The sequence below is a fragment of the Triticum aestivum genome, chromosome 3D, assembly GCF_018294505.1.
Source record: "Triticum aestivum cultivar Chinese Spring chromosome 3D, IWGSC CS RefSeq v2.1, whole genome shotgun sequence".
NCBI classification, from domain to species: domain Eukaryota; kingdom Viridiplantae; phylum Streptophyta; class Magnoliopsida; order Poales; family Poaceae; genus Triticum; species Triticum aestivum.
In genome coordinates this window covers 39,404,998-39,421,382 of record NC_057802.1, presented here as the reverse complement: position 1 = coordinate 39,421,382, position 16,385 = coordinate 39,404,998, and the positions used below count along the sequence as shown (strand labels likewise).

The window sequence follows — 16,385 nt, the reverse complement described above, 5'->3', positions numbered from 1 at the left end:
CGCTCCCCTCCCACTCGATTCCATCCCCTTCCTTGGATCGATTGCTCTCGTACCTCGCCCTGCCCTGCTCAAATCAACCGGAGATCCCCGATCCCCCTGTCGATTAGAGCGAGCGAGCACGAGCCCCGTGAGCTAGAACGAAGTAGGTGCCCGATGGTTCCCCTCGCTCAGCCGGCGGTTGGTTCCCCGCGAGCCTCGACCAGACCCGCATCCGCTCGCCCAATTCGGCGCATCATTTTCCGTTACCAATCGTAGCTGACACGCCTCGCGCTCCATGTGTGCTGTGCAGGGCCAGGGAGCCACCTGCGAAGAGACAATCGCCATGAGCTCGCTCTGCCCGTTCGCCAAAGCCACCACCGGCGGCGTGTGCCCCATGAAATCCGACAAGAAGCCCGACAAGAGCGGTGGCGGCGCTGCGTGCCCCGTGACGGGCAAGAGCCATGGCAGCGAGAACAAGGAGAGCGGCGCGGACCGTGCCGCCGGAGAAGATGGCGCGGAGGACCCCCGCGTGGTGCCCGCAAAGTGCCCCTTCGGCTACGACTCCAACACCTTCAAGCTCGGCCCGCTCAGCTGCATGGTCTGCCAGGCCCTGCTCCACGACGCCAGCAAATGCAAGCCGTGCTCCCATAAGTTCTGCAAGTGCGTGCGTTTCTCATGGGTTTTGCATCTGGATCAGACATTTTTCCTTGCTTGCTCGTGTCCTGACTGGATGGATGATGAAACTTGGCAGGGCGTGCATATCGCGCTTTAAGGACTGCCCGTTGTGCGGTGCTGACATAGAGGGGATCGAGCCGGATGCCGAGCTCCAGGCCCTTGTCGATCGCTTCATTGACGGCCATGCCCGAATCAAGAGATCGCTTGCTGGAGGGGATGACCAAGCAGCGGGTGGCAAGAGCAAAGTGATATACGAGGATGTCTCCATGGAGAGAGGTGCTTTTCTAGTGCAACAAGCCATGAGGGTCAGTAATCAAATTAATTCCAATTTTGAGCTCTTTAACCTGTGAAAAATTGCATGGTTATCCAGCATGTATTGATGTATGTACTAATTTATCGATGACCTTGGTGTTATAGTGGTGCCTCTAACTTGTTCCATCTCCAGGCCTTTCGCGCACAGAACATTGAAAGCGCAAAGTCGAGGCTCAGTATGTGTGCAGAAGACATCAGGGAGGAGTTGAAATCTTCAGAAGATAACCTAGACCTGTGTTCTCAGCTTGGGGCAGTGTTGGGAATGCTTGGGGATTGCTGGTATGACCTTGTTTCTTGACTACTTGCCCTTCCTAGTGTTTTCACTATGGCAACCTATGAAATAAACCACCGGGAGAAAACTGGGGTTAGATATTTTTTTTCTGTGCCGCTAGAATGTTTTCTACTAAATGGCTGGTAGGTTGTAGTGTGCCTTGGATCTCCTGAGAATAAAGTAAATAATGGTCCAACACTTTGTGTCTGCTCTGCATAACCCATTCTAGTCTAAGTCAGCAAATCTGCAATAATTCCATGTGGATATTCTTGCTTGATAGTTTAGCTGTATATTCCAGTCTGGTTTCTTGTTTGTGTTTAAACCTCTTTATTAAAATGAGGTCCACTTGTTTGCTTGAGTCAGTACTTTTACACAATGAATCTCTGTTATTCATTAAAAATGTTCTTCCCATTATTGTATGGTTTCAACTCTTAGGCATGATTTATTGAACTGGATCTGTTATATTGGACAGACAGATGCATGACAGTGTAGTTTGCCTTATATCATTTTACAATCTGGCAACTGGTGGGTGTAGGCCACTGATCTAGCAACTTCTCATTCTGAAAACAGTCCTTTAGTGTCTTATTCATGTATCCTAGTACCTGCATGTTCTGAGCCTTGGAAAGTGAAATACGGGAAATCTCATCATAGCTAAGTTCATTTCTCTTAATTTAAGTATTGGACAATGATGTACTCATATGTTTACTTTTTAATGACACATCACATATCAGTAATTTTGCAATGCTCAATGCCACTAGTGAAAAAATTTCTGTTATTAATGCGCTTTAAATTTTCTGCATCAGATTTAGCTAATCAATGTTATTTCATACTTCCTTCATTCTACTCATTACACATAATAACAGTGAGACATGGTGACCTTATTTGCTTATTTAGTTGATAAGCAAACTCATTGCTCACTGGTTTCTCCATGGTCCTCATCACGGGACTCTGTTTTTCAGTCGGACCTTGGGAGATGCGCCTTCAGCGATCACTTACTATGAAGAAAGTGCTGAGCTTCTGTCAAAATTGCCCAAAAAGGACCTTGAGGTCGTATTCTAATTTAGTGCCATACAGTCTTAACAGTAAAATTCCTTGTCGACTGAGCTTTTGGTTTCTTCTACAGTTGGTCCATACGCTCTCAGTTTCTCTTAACAAAGTTGGAGACCTTCGCTACTATGGCGGGGACCTGCAATCCGCAAGAAGTTATTATGCCCGTTCATTAGATGTTCGCAGAAATTCAGTAAAGGAACATTCAGCTGTGGCCTCCCAGGTGATTGCGATGCTCACATGTTGTCATGTACTCCCTCTGTAAAAAATATAAGAACGTTTAGATCACTACTTTAGTGATCTATAAACACTCTTACATTTCTTTACGGAGGGAGTAATTCATTAAAAATTCAAGATTAAGCATCCACAAACAACATACATAGTTGTCTTAACTAAGAAATGTCCTTGGGTGTCCTTTTTTGTCCAGTTCCTTTTGGCCACTGCTGGACTTTGTTGGTTGGCTTCCTCAAAGAAACAGTCTTGTATGATGCCTTAGGATTACAATGGAATCAAGTGCTAGGCCATAATAGATCTGTAGGAAATTAAATGCTGCAACTTTGGTTGTGCTGTTTACCATAATAGCTAGAGTAGTTTTCTTTGTTTTGTGAAGGCATAATAACTTGAAAACTACCACCTGTTATCTGAAGTCTTTTTTGTGATTCTTTCCGTTCCACACACAAAGATACAGGGTTCATTTATGGTATGAAAATATGTGATAATGGATGTGAAGGGACATAGTAGAGCTATAGGAAATTAAGTGATGTAACTTTGGTTGTGTTGTTTACCATAATAGCAAAAAATTCTTTTTGTTTTTTGCGAAGGCATAATAACTTGAAAACTGCCACCTGTTGTCTGAAGTCTTTTTTGTGATTCTTCGCGTTCCACGCACAAAGATACAGAGGGTTCATTTATAGTATGAAAATATGTGATAATGGATGTGAAGGGAAAGGAAAGAAATAAGACTAATAGGATCAGGAAGTTGGCAAAATAAAACTTTATATGCTTCTTATGCAAGCTCCTGTTTTGATTGCATAGTGGTGAACATGTTTAATTTCCTAAGGCGTTATTCTTGAATAACCAATCTTCTTTATTCTAAATGTATGAAGAATATGCATCAATACAAGTGTTGGTGAAGTTTGTCCTTGGTACCTACTTCATAGGATCCTAAGGTGTCTTATTTTTTAGTGGACAAACTGAAGTGTGAAAAATGTCAATTAGAAATTACCTTGTTTGTTTGATTCAGTACTTTTACGGAATGAATCTACGTGATTGATTGAGAATGCTCTTTTAAAAATAACATGGTCTGAACAAGTAGGAGTACTTTGATTCAGTACTTTTATGGAATTAAAGTACTTTGATTCAGTACTAATACCGAATACCCTTATTTATTCACCCAGGCTTTTACTTTTTCCACTTGGAAGTTGCAAATTGTTACATCGAATTATGGACTATGCTGCATGGTGCTGTTTGCTTTAGCTGCTATTACCTGACAATCTGACGGTTGTTCGTTGTAGGTCATTGATCTAGCAACCTCTCTAGCCAAAGTTGCGGATGTCGATAGAAACCTCGGCAACGAAGATGCGGCTGTCGAGGGTTTTGAGGAAGCAATCAAGTGCCTGGAGAAATTGAAGCTTGATTCTGAGCAAGCTAGCCTAGAACAACGGGTAGCTACAATTTTTACCCCTTCATCTTTGATTCCCGGCGCAAGTTGTTCCGGCCTAACTGTCTGTCTGTACTTTTTTCAGCGTCGCTCGGTTCTCGACTTCCTGCAGAAGCAATTGCACGACAAGTAAGACAGATGGTCCCAGTGTGTAGTATCCATAACGAGGTTCGACCGACCGCATCGTTGTTGTGTTGCAATATGGAAGGAGTTGTTGTGGTGCATAAGGGAGGAGGGAGGTGCTCTAGAAATGGTTGCGCCCTGTGTGTAATTCCAACCACTTGAATTCTGTCGTGGCACAAACAAGCGTAAACAAGGCCGCGTTGTACGTAGTCTAGGAGAGTTCTTTTCACTGTCGCCAATACATGCTCCAGGCTCTAGCCAGCTCCCTGTGGTCTTCTCCCAACCTGAAACAACAGGGGTAAGGTGAAACTTGTCCGAAGCTCCCTGTTGTATGTTGAATCCGACCGACCCCGTTGTACATCAACAATAACACACATAGAACTGCTAGAATCTGGCCATTTCGCTTGAATTTTCTGTCGAGCTGTCTGCATAATATTATTATTATGGTCATAATCAGGAATCTCCAAAATAAAGTCAGCAAGAAGGAAAAATTCTCAGGTCTTGAACTCGTATCTTGTGACGGACTGGTCTTTAATTGACAAGACGCTAGCTAGCCAGGTCTTTATAATTGGCAAAGATGCACAGGCACTCGTGGAGAATAAAAGGTAGGAAAACGTGCTATGGTCTGGTCTGGCCATTTCGTTTGAGTTTGCTGTGAGTTGCTTGCATAATATTAGGACTGGTAGCATTGTTATAATCGTAATCAGGAAGAGAATCTCTAAACTGAAGTCAGCAAGAAACAGGGTGTTGAGGGTGTTCATATCGTCTGACAAACGGGTCTTCGCTTGACAAAGAGGCTTGGGCGCGCTCGTGGGGATTAAAAAGTAGGTCTGTCACATAATATTGAACTGGTTAATCTTCTTGTTGGAGACCTCTGACCTGCAGCAGCAGCAGGAGGTTGTACTGTTTATGCATATATGTGCATGTGTATTGACTGTCTGTATGCGCCAGTAGTTCTCGTGTTGCTCTGACCGAACTAATGTATCTCGAGAACAAAGTGCTCTGTTTTCCAGGGGCAGAATAAGACCCTGTTCCGCGAAATCCCCGGAGCTGCGGAGCCAGGAAACAGCAGCTCCGCTATTTTCAACAGTAACTCCACCCGCCCTAGGAGTGGAGTTGTGGAGCGGAGGTCCTCCGAACAGGGCCTAATATTAGTGCTTAATTAGCGTCGTATAAACCTGAAAAACTATCGAACTGGCTAACAACTCAAGTGAACAGCTTCGAATGAAATTGCTTGAGGAGATTGGAGTGGATTGGATTGGATAGATCGATTGGTCGGGTCAAAAGTGGAAAAGGTTTATGTTCATGCACCGAACAGTAGTCACTTAGAAAAACTCCTCCTTGGCTGGCCGGTTTTACTTCTTTCTGATGATGATTGGCAGCGGGGTAGCTAGCACGTGTTGTTGCCTATGTTCCTCCTTTAACCCGTCAACTGTAATCAACCCCCTGGACACGATTGGTTTTCACGCGGTAAAATAGAATCGTATGGATATGATTGGATGAGTGAGTCACGAGAAAAGCAAAATGCATATGTTTATTGGCAGGCTGCAGCTAATAATCAAGACTCGAGAGGCTGCCAGTAGTCAAGAGTAAACGATACCACAAAATCCAAGCTCACTAGCTAGCTCGATCGCTCGTCTGCTTTGGAATTTCCACTCCAAGAAAGCGGGAGGAAAGCACCAGATGTGGCATGTACTATGTATGCGTATAGCTGCTTCATTTACTTTTCCGCATCAATCGTGTGCATGTGCGTGTGCGTGCGCTGTCTCTTTGTTTTCGCAAGTTAGAGCTCAGAAAAATAATGATCGTCCCGATGTCATGTACTCCCTCCATTAAAAATTTATTGGGTTGAGAGGATGGTGGTATCGCCAACCTATCAGAGATCAACATATGAAAGACGATAAACCTACCAGAGATGTCATGTACTCTCTCTACATTTAACGTTTTGGTCTTTCATTAGCACAAATGAAAGACGATGTTTCAAAAAGAAAGTTTCGTTTTTGTCCGAAGTCATTTTTCTTTAATTTTCACAATTAAAGCATGATTTTCTTTAGGAGGATCGAACTCTGATGAGTGGTTCCTATCCGCAAAAAATAAAATAAAAAAGATAGTGGTTCCAGGTACAAGAGATTGCCACTGGTACCTACACCGTTTCATTCTCTCTTTTTTTCCTTTCGCTCTTCGTGCATAATAAATTTATGCCCATGGATATTCCCTAAAATATACTTATGGCTATGGACAACCTTATGAAAGAATAGACCATAACACCTACTCCCTCTGTAAACTAATATAAGAGCATTTAGATCACTATTTTAGTATTCTAAACACTCTTATATTAGTTTACGGAGGGAGTACAAACTATGCCTTTTGTGTAGAAGAAGAATATACCCATCATTTGTTTAGTTGTGTGGTAGTCTAGAACCTTACAGAAATGTAGGGAAATACTACGTACAATAGACCCAAAGTGGCCAGTCCCTTTCCCGGACCTTGCACAAGCGGGAGCTACATGCACCGGACTGCCCTTTTTGTTGTGGTAGTCTGCAACCTTTGCCTTGTTATTTCTAATTATTTTTACAGTTCAGATTTGACATGACTATGAATCCATTGCCAAATTTTGGGTATCCAACAAAAGAACTCCGTGCTCAATACCATTTGGGGTGCCACATTTTTGGGCATTTGGAAGCTTAGAAATTCTATAATCTTCAATGACATTCCTTGGTTAAACATCAAATAGGTTTGGTGACTAGTTTTGAAGATGATCAATTCTTTGTTCCGAACATGCGAAAGAGAGGGTGCACTCTTCTTCATATGCATAATACTCCATCCATCCGAAAATACTTGTCAGAGAAATGGTTAAAAATGGATGTATTTAGAACAAAAATATGTCTAAATACATCCAATCCTCCGACAAGTATTTCCGGATGGAGGGAGTGGCATGGAAATTCATATGCATGATTAATGTTTGAGGCAAACCTTTTCCTATGCATGATTCCACATTTGAGGTGGGTCTTTTCCCATGAATGTTGCTTGGTGAGGTGACATGCTTGCATGCTGAGAGAAGTTAGAGAGGAATAGCTATTTATATATAGAAGATTTTGTGCCGCTGCTACTAATCTAGTTATTAGGCTTTACTTGTGAAAATGCAAGCGTTATAAACTGATGTATTGGTCAAAAAGAAAAATACATGGATTGGATTGCTAGTGAATTTCGTGATCATTTGTGTGCTTACCGTGCTCATGTACTAATTCATGGGAAGATCCTACTCTTTTGCCGTGCCAAGAACACCATGTTGATCATAAGAGCCGGATAATTATTTAATTACGATTTTATTAGTGTTCTAAATCAACCCGCAATGATGTTATTGTCATTGTACAATATGCAACCAATCTCTCAGCTTTTAGGTGTATTTCAAACATTTACCTTTACAGCTATATTAGTTTACAGAGGGAGTACAACTTATTAGCTAGTTTGCGAAATGGTTTTACAACTTTCTCATAGCACACAGTTGACAACTGCTTTCCCACAACGCATCTCCCGCAACTTTTTTCAGGAAATCCACAACCCAACCAAACATCACCTATGCGTACGTTGAAGTGGACGCAGAACAAAATTTCCCGTTCACGCTCCTGTTTCTTGACCGAATTTAATGTCTCTCAAAAACCAAGTGATTAGCGTCGTATAAGACTGAAGAGCGATCAATTAGACTAACCAACTTGAGTTACACAGTAAACATCACAACTTGGAACCGAGTCACCCCTTTGTGCTTGAAGAGATTAGATAGGATCGATGTGGTCGGGTCAAAAGTGGAATAAATATACACATGTATGCATGCACTGAACGGGTCACATTCACGTACAGGGAAAACTCCTGCTTGGCCGGTTTTACTTCCTTCCTTTCTTTCTTGTTGGCAGCTAGCTATCAAGTGGCACGTGCTGTTGATGTTGCTCAGTTTGCCCTCCCTCTTTTGATCGATCGGTCGGGTCAATTCTGTGAAATTTAGTTAACCCCGTCGATACAATCAATTTTATTTACTTGGTGGAGAAGAGAGATTTTAATTATGTGGGCAGGGATTGATCCAGTCACGAGAACGACAAAAATGCATGTTCTTGTGGCTGGCCATGTACGTGCCTATAGTGATCAAGACTCATGACCTCATCAGGGCTGCTACGGTAGCAGTCAAGTAAACGTTACCACACAAGATTTCACTGTATAATCCATGACCATTATTAAGTCCACTAGATCGATCGCCTGGTTTGAAGTTTCCACTCCAAGAAAACGGGTGGATGTAGTACCAGATGTAGCGGCTAATCTGGTACTGGGTACGTCTGACCCTATATGAATTTTGGTTCTAGAAAAAACATTATGTAAGTTTTAAAAAGTTTCTCAATAATCATGCATATGTAGAGAATGAATATAAGTATGTGCGTGCAAATTTTGAAGCTTAAACTTGATCGTTTGTGGGCAATACAAAAATCACAAGTTCGTTGTTTCCGCACCTGTAACTCACACCACTCCTTGACCATTTTGTGATTCTTGCACCAAGCACAAATGGTCATGTTTAAGTTTCACTTTTGCATGCACATGCTTGTTTTGTTCCAACAGTTTCAACAAGTTTACTTTGTTAAGGCAGAGGCTTAGAAACGGCAACGAGATTTGCTCACGGCGCACCATCGATGATGTATGCAGCAGGAATTCAGAAGACTTCGACAACCTAAATGTTTTAGTATTTTTTTAAAAAAATTGTAAGATTGTTTTTATATATGGCCTTTGACATTTTGCAAAGAAAAAAAAAGAAAAACTGATGATGCATATATCATGAAAATAGATTCCATCGACTGCCAGACGCCTGTGATAACTTCGTAAAATTTCAAGATGCTATGCCGACTCAGTCACTTAGAGATGCTCTTAGGGATAGGATGTGCTTGCATGCGTTCATATGAGTTAGTGTATTCCCATATATGTGAGCGACTTCGATTATACTGTGTTAAAAAATATATTCATCTTTTCGGCCTGTAGACACGTGCATGCGTGTCTTGCTATCGATCTCTGGCTATAGCTGCTGCTTTAACCCGAATGCGATGTTTGATAGGTACGGGGATGATCGATCACCATCCATCCGTCCGTATCATCGACCTATCAATCACGTATTGCATTTCTTTCCTCCTATTTGGCGCTAGCTGGGTAGCTTGTTTAGCTCGCTAGCCACTCATCGTCCACTCGATCCGGACCACGTGTGCCTACATGAATACACTAGCAATAACTAAGTACGTACGTGCGTGTGTTACTAGGAGATGTCGACGCACTTATCCGAGAATGCCAGGAGAGATGCCATTTTGCTGCTAAGATAGTTACCGTTGCTCTTTGCGGAAAGTATCTATCTATCCAACTCAAAAAATTATTTATCTATCTATCTATTATTGATGTACCTTCAAACTTTACGGTACTACGTACTCTCATTAACCGGTCACCAAAGTGGACGAAAATCTCCACACAAAAATTGTAACAGAATGCATCACAAATTTTAAATTCAAATTCCATCGATTTGTGCCTTCGGCAGGCTCAAAACACACAGGTCCTAAATGCAATTTTAGCTCTAAACCACGTACAATGAGTTTTGACTTCCCTTGAAAATAACTAAAAAGACTTACCTTTGCATATGCTTGTATGCCATATACTCCCTCCGTTCCTAAATATGCAGATGCATATAGGCATATTTTAGAGTGTAGATTCACTAATTTTGTTTCGTATGTATAGTCTTCATTGAAATCTCTAAAAAGATTTATATTTAGAAACGGAAGGAGTATACATCAATTTTCGGTATGATGAAGTACGCAAGGATATACACATAGAAAAGACTTCTAGCAGTGTTTGGCATGCCAAGCCAAACCGTGTATGATGAGTAAAAAAGTAGCTAGCATAGCACGAGTGGATGTCATGATCGACGACTAGTCTCTCTCTGCATCCTTTTCATCAAGGGAATTAACGGGCCCCGCTCGAGCACCTACACACACGTGTGCATGCATGAAAGTATATTTAGCTGAACCATCAGCATTTGACGATGGACCCACCCACCGGTTGCATGCACCAGCGGTACACGTAGATCTAAGCTAGCGACGAGTGCAATTAATTTGCTGCTGGAATATACTCCTGCTCAAGATGGTCTGGCTGTAGGATGCTCCTGCTACATGCATCCATGGTCGGCACGTAAGAGACTCTGACAGGCCGGCCGGAGTGTACACGTACGTGGACAGCGCGGATGCATATAAGATGGAAGAAGAGACGGCGCCGTCACGCCTTGTGCAACGTACCATTAACTGTCCCTAAAAGCACGCACGTGCGAAATGGATCAAATAGATAGATGTTGTACTGTATGTACTGCTGGTGGCATGCATGCATGCATACGTTTGCTTAATTATAAGTATGATCATGTGTACGTTATACTAGTGCCTCATGAGGTTTTGAGGGAGAAATTAAGCCGAATGCACATGCACTTCCTAATGAGAGAAATCTCACACACAATATTCTCATCAACGTAGCTGGCTAGCAAACCTCCATACTCTTGGTTATTTATGTGTGTATACAATGGCTTAGTACTAGGTCCATCCTGCAGATGCCTTAAAAATATGCATCTTTTCTATGATGGTGTCCACTCGATTGAAGCATACTTAAGGCCTGTTCGGCCCTCCTCCGCTCCACACTCTCGCTCTGGGAGTTGACGGAGCGCAAGTTAAAAATCCTGGAGCGGGGGAATAGCTGCTCTGCAGATCCTCAAATTTGGCGAAGCTGGTGGATCACCGAACAGCTCCTTAGATGTATTTTCCATCCTCGATGACAAGTGTAATCTTTGGATAGGACCTCATATATCCCATACTACTTTTTATTTATGGTTCGTGTCTTTTTTACATTTTTTTCAGATTTGTTGACTGGGTGCATATACATATACATGATTTGTTGATGTGCACTATTTTTGCAATCTGACCTACGCAAGCAAATCGATTGAGTAGTGCACAGTTCACCAGTATCTTGTACAAAATTCGATATAATTGAAGACTCGGTATATTCGCACGGCTTGATGGAATTGTCCGTAGATTAAACTATCCATATAATCGATCAGGTGATGGCCCGGTCGTGCATATTCTTCTTGTGGAGTAAGAGTAGACGAAAAAGCTTTCTCCAAAGTCTCCAGCGACTTTGGACTACCTAGCTTAGCTAAGCCAGTTTAGCACGCAAGCCAATCATTCCCATGTACATCCCATCTGCACAAAAGTCAAATCCCGCCTAAAAAGGATATATTAATGGTGTAAGATAATTTCGTCTCATAGCTAGCGGCATCGCTAACAGTGGTGACATGATCATGGGTAAAATTTGACGCGTAAAATTTATGATGACATGACTGAAACTAAATATAAGGAGATATAGGAAGCTTGTATTTAGATGAACCAAAATACTATGCACAAGCTCTAAGGTGGAAAAGCAGCAAGCTTGGATTCTCTAGCCATTTACTGGAACTCAGATCTTAATTCTACTTTATTTACTGTAGTAGTAGTTGTATGGTGAGCAGGTTTTCGTTTCGATCTATATTGTGGTCATGCTCTAATTAGCAGTAGCGGGGCAGGAGTTTCTAGCGATATAATGATCTCATTGATTCAAATGACTTTTGCTTTTGCTAATTCTTACTCCCACGAACTTGCATAAAAATGATGTTTTGGACATGTCTTAAGTCAAACTATGAAAACTTTGACCATGAATATCAATTTATATATTTATATTTGAAACTTGAACCATATGCATATAATAGACGCAAGGAGTATTTTCATAAAGAGAAAAGTATGTTTTTCGTCCCTCATGTTTACGCAAAGTATACATTTGGTCCCTCTCGTTTGAGCGGTTTTCTCTCACCGCACTTGCCACCTCATCTTCTTCTTCCTTCTCATTCTCTGTGTGGTGGACATTTTGTCAAGTAGTTGGTGTGCTCGCCTGCGAGGCGCTGTTCCTAGCCGCCGCGCGGAGGACGTCAACACGTGCAGGCACAACCGCAGGCGAGGAGGCCCTAGGAGCCAACCGAGCTGCAGTTGCAAGCACCTGCAGAGCTGGCCGAGACGAACGCCGGAGCGCGTGCACATCACCGTACACACAAGCGAGCAAGCAGATGGCATGCGCATCCGCTCCTCCTTTCCCCGCGGCGTGACCCTTCTGGCATGCGTGCGTCCTCCCCTGCTAGACGCACGTAACTCACCGGGCGGCACCGACGTAGCTGTGAACTCCCGTCGCCCCGCGTCGCCATGAGCCACCTCCGCCGTGCGCCGCGTTCTTAGGTATCTTCGCTAGCTTCACTCTGGCTACTTAGGCATCCCCCACGAGCTCTGCGTTCATCCCTCGCGTTCATGAATCTCCCCGCTGCTCTAACCTGGGGCGCGCGGGTCTTCTCCTTCGGCTCCGACGAAACCGCCACCACGGCCTCGCCGTTAATGACGACCCCCTCCGTTCGTCTTCCTTCAATTCCTCCGGCCTTCATTGTCTTCTCGGTCTCACTAACCTCCTACGCCCTTCAGTTGCAGAGGAGATGCCCTCCTGCATGCTGGTGACGAGCGACGCCGACGAGCACCACCTGGACCGTGCCCTCCGTCACCTCCGGCATCCCATAGCAGCCACACTCCCTCCAAATGAGGCGAGCGAGCTCCGACGGCTGCGTCGCGTCCTCGGCAACCGTCCCCACATCGACTGGCTGCGGGTTCCAACGGCTCCGCTGCCTCCTCGTCCGAGTTGGAGGTGGCACGCACGGTGGCCGAGCTCGAGGTAGCGCACACGGCGGAGCTCATGGTCGCCTCGTTCGTCAACGAGGCCACGGACACGGGTACCACCTCCTCGTCTAAGGTGAGGTGGCATTGTTGAGCGGCAAGAGGCCGGCCGGCGGCGAAGATATGCACAGCCACAGGGCCGGGGCAGCGCACAAGGTGCTTGACAAAATGCCTACCATGGAGAGAGAAGAAAAAGAAGATATGGCGTGGCAGTGGAGCTGACTTTGACCACCACGTGGCAAAGTGGGATTTAAAACCAGAGACACTTCAGCCCCAATCTTGTTTTGGATGAAATTTGACCGGTTTTGAGACATGAGGGACGAAATGTAGCCCAACTTTTTTTAAGGGATCAAATGTATACTTTGTGTAAACTTGAAGGACCAAAAACATACCTTTCTCTTTCATAAATATTATAGTTGTGTCGGTTGTTATACATATATGGCAATAGAAACTAGTTGTGAAACTTGCATTTTAAAGACGTGTTAAGTCCAAAAATGCGCCTTTTTGTGAAGTGGTGGGAGTAGCTACCTGAAATTTCTGTGGACTCAGTTACTAAAAATTGCGCACTACCAATTCTTAAGTTCACTCTTGAAGTGTGCAATTAGAACCGTATTGCACTTTTGAGCTTGCATTTCATATAGTGACATAGATGAGAATGATTAAATCTTGATCTAAATGCTTAGCAATTTCCTGGAAATATTTAAGCGATTCTCAATCAATTTGTATCTTGTAGTCTAGACATCTCCAATGATTTTCCGAGGTTTGCATTCCAGCCATGAATATAATTTTCTTAGATATATCTAGCTATGTGCATGCATGCATGTATAGGAATATGGAGTCAATGAGAACACACATAAAAACACCTGGTATTCATGTGCTGTTCCTATATATGGTATTCCTGTGGGACCATCAACACTTCCCGGTCCTACAACATCGACCTTAATATCCATCTTTTCCAATCATTTGACAATTGATTTCTTCGTCCATTCATTTTGCTCGTGTCTTTTTCAGATTTTCCCACTCTCGTTCTCATGTGGCACAAAAAAGAAAGAAAAGATTCCAACAAATTAAAAGATTCTAGCCAAGTGAGCACTGATGACGTGACATGGATGGACACGCACGTACGGCAGGGCCCTTGCATTCATCATCCCTCTCGTCACCGGCGGCCAAGAATTACAAGAGCCTGCCATGCACCGGAGCGCCTCCCGCCTTTATAACCGCACCCATCGCCTCCACCTCTGAAAATTTCAGTTCTCCTCCGTCTCGACCCACCTTCCCTTCCCTTCCCCCTCACCCCGCCCTGAGTCTGACCGAGCGTTCGGGTTGTGATGACGATCGAGCTGCAGACGAGGCCGTCGCTCCCGGCGCCGGCGGGGACGCCACCGCGCGCGGGCACGGGGCTGCCGCCGGGGTTCCGGTTCTACCCCACGGACGAGGAGCTGATCGTGCACTACCTCCGCAGGCGCGCCGCCGCGGCGCCCTGCCCGGCGGCCGTCATCGCGGAGGTGGACATCTACAAGCTGGACCCCTGGGAGCTGCCGTCCCGCGCCGTGTTCGAGGGCGACAACGACGAGTGGTACTTCTTCAGCCCCCGCGACCGCAAGTACCCCAACGGCGTCCGCCCCAACCGCGCCGCCGGGTCGGGCTACTGGAAGGCCACCGGCACCGACAAGCCCATCACGGCCGGCGGCGTGCCCGGCGGGGAGGTGGTCGGCGTGAAGAAGGCGCTCGTCTTCTACCAGGGGCGTCCACCCAAGGGGCTCAAGACCAACTGGATCATGCACGAGTACCGCCTCGCCGACGCCCACGCCGCCGCCGCCGCGCACACCTACCGCCCGCCCACGCGGTTCAAGGCCTCCTCCTCCATGAGGGTACGTAACGTCGTTCATGCATGTCTCTCTCCATCGTTTTGTATCTTCATTTTTTCTACTCCTTTAATTCCATGTTTTAATGCTCTTCTAGATTACGAATCTTTTCTGCGGTTCCAAATGATCGAAGCGTTCGAGCTAGCTAGGAATCTTTTGTTCTCTTCTTATGAGTTGCGTGTCTGTGGATGTCAGTGAGTTAAGCTCGAGCAAGCAACTCGCCCTGGTCAATGAACCAGGCAGCCACTCTCCGTCCTATTAGCTATAGTTTCTTTTACCCATGGGACCTTCTTTCCCCAAGAAAGAGACTTGCATTATCATCCTTCAAGCTACAGCCTACTAGCTAACCTAGCTACCTGTCAAGCATAGCTAGCGACTGTTTGTTGCAACATACATACACGTGTGTGCTGATTTTCCTTCTTGTGTGCGTGCGTGCAGCTCGACGATTGGGTGCTCTGCAGGATCTACAAGAAGCCCAACCCGCAGCAGCTGTCGCCCTTCTACGAGCCGTCGCCGTCGCCGTCGTCCATGGACGCCAGCCTCGGCCTCGGCCACCACCACCACCACCATCAGTACCAGCAGCAGCAGCACCACCAGCAGCAAGAGGACACCTCCTCCTCCTCCCGGATGCTGCCGAGGAATCCGTCCGTCTCGGACTACCTCGTGGACTACTCCGCCGTCTCGGAGCTCTTCGACAGCATGCCGCCGCCACCACAGCCGGAGACGACTGGAAGCTCTGCTGGCCAGTTCTTCCTCGGCACCACTGCTGGCGCCGGCGACGGCGAGGCCAGCACGGCGCGGAAGAGGCAGGCGACGGCGGACAGCAACAACGATGGTGAAATGTCGTCGTTGCACGCTTCCAAGAGGTGGTTGGGCAGCGATGGGTCCATGACGATGATGAACGGCGGCTTCTCCATATTTGGGCCAGACCAGCCTTCCCAGCAGGACAGGATATGATCCGTGCTACCGTGTTAATTAGGGCTAGAAGAAAGCAAGCTAGCGACTTAACTACAGCCACACACTAGCTAGTTGATTATTCACTATTATTGATGCCGATCGATCAATGGATCGAGGGGGATATTACTCATGCATAATTTGTAGGTCAGGCTAAATTAGTACAATATATTGTGTAAAGTTAGTGTAACATATTATATAGGCCGGAGTAGCTAGAAGAAGAACACAATTAATAAGATAGCTAGAACTGATTGTAGATGCATGTCTAATTTGTATGTATATGTATATGTAGGGTGAACTAGAATGTAAATTGTGAACATTCATTGAATAAAATTCTCATTACTTTGAAATTTCTTTCCTTATTTATTGTAACCAAGTCTTGGACTTTTGGATGAATCAATTCGAGCTTGGAATACTAGCAACTTATTATGCATGATTTAAGTTAGGGGAAAGAGACGTGCATAATTGAAGTGCAGGTACTTTAAAATAAAGAGGAGAGCAATGGCTTGTCTTTTGTTCTACTGCCAGAAAGGTTGGATTCCTTAGGAAGTCATCACACCAAGAAAGATGAGTTGATCGAGAGAGACACCCATGTATGTATGTAGACGAACACGCAATAAGCTAAGCTAGTTTGAAAAAAGAATAAGTAAAAAAACATTTAGAAAAAAAGACATCTTTTGATATTCCCATGCATGGACACC

At 44.8% G+C, this 16,385-nt stretch overlaps 2 protein-coding genes across 2 annotated transcripts; both read left to right on the top strand.

Annotated features, from left to right (window-relative positions):
• Window positions 1-289: 289 nt before the first annotated feature.
• On the top strand, window positions 290-4,500 carry LOC123077186 (protein NCA1; the record flags this gene model as incomplete). Its single annotated transcript, XM_044499403.1, is given in 7 exon segments — window positions 290-639; window positions 731-959; window positions 1,100-1,245; window positions 2,197-2,284; window positions 2,361-2,507; window positions 3,799-3,948; window positions 4,030-4,500. Coding segments are annotated over 7 exon segments (1,125 nt in total). The 3' UTR covers window positions 4,078-4,500.
• Window positions 4,501-14,098: 9,598 nt separating this feature from the next.
• Window positions 14,099-16,034, top strand: LOC100682426 (NAC domain-containing protein 2). The gene is made up of 2 exons (XM_044499402.1): window positions 14,099-14,736; window positions 15,169-16,034. The coding sequence occupies exons 1-2, from the start codon at window positions 14,194-14,196 to the stop codon at window positions 15,685-15,687; spliced, it is 1,062 nt and encodes a 353-aa protein (XP_044355337.1). The 5' UTR covers window positions 14,099-14,193; the 3' UTR covers window positions 15,688-16,034.
• Window positions 16,035-16,385: the final 351 nt, after the last annotated feature.

Excerpts from the sequence above, each read along its gene's own strand:
- LOC100682426 (XM_044499402.1), top strand. The coding sequence starts at position 14,194 with ATGACGATCGAGCTGCAGACGAGGCCGTCGCTCCCGGCGCCGGCGGGG. Across the intron at positions 14,737-15,168 it reads AGGCCTCCTCCTCCATGAGG|CTCGACGATTGGGTGCTCTG; the intron begins GTACGTAACGTC and ends GCGTGCGTGCAG.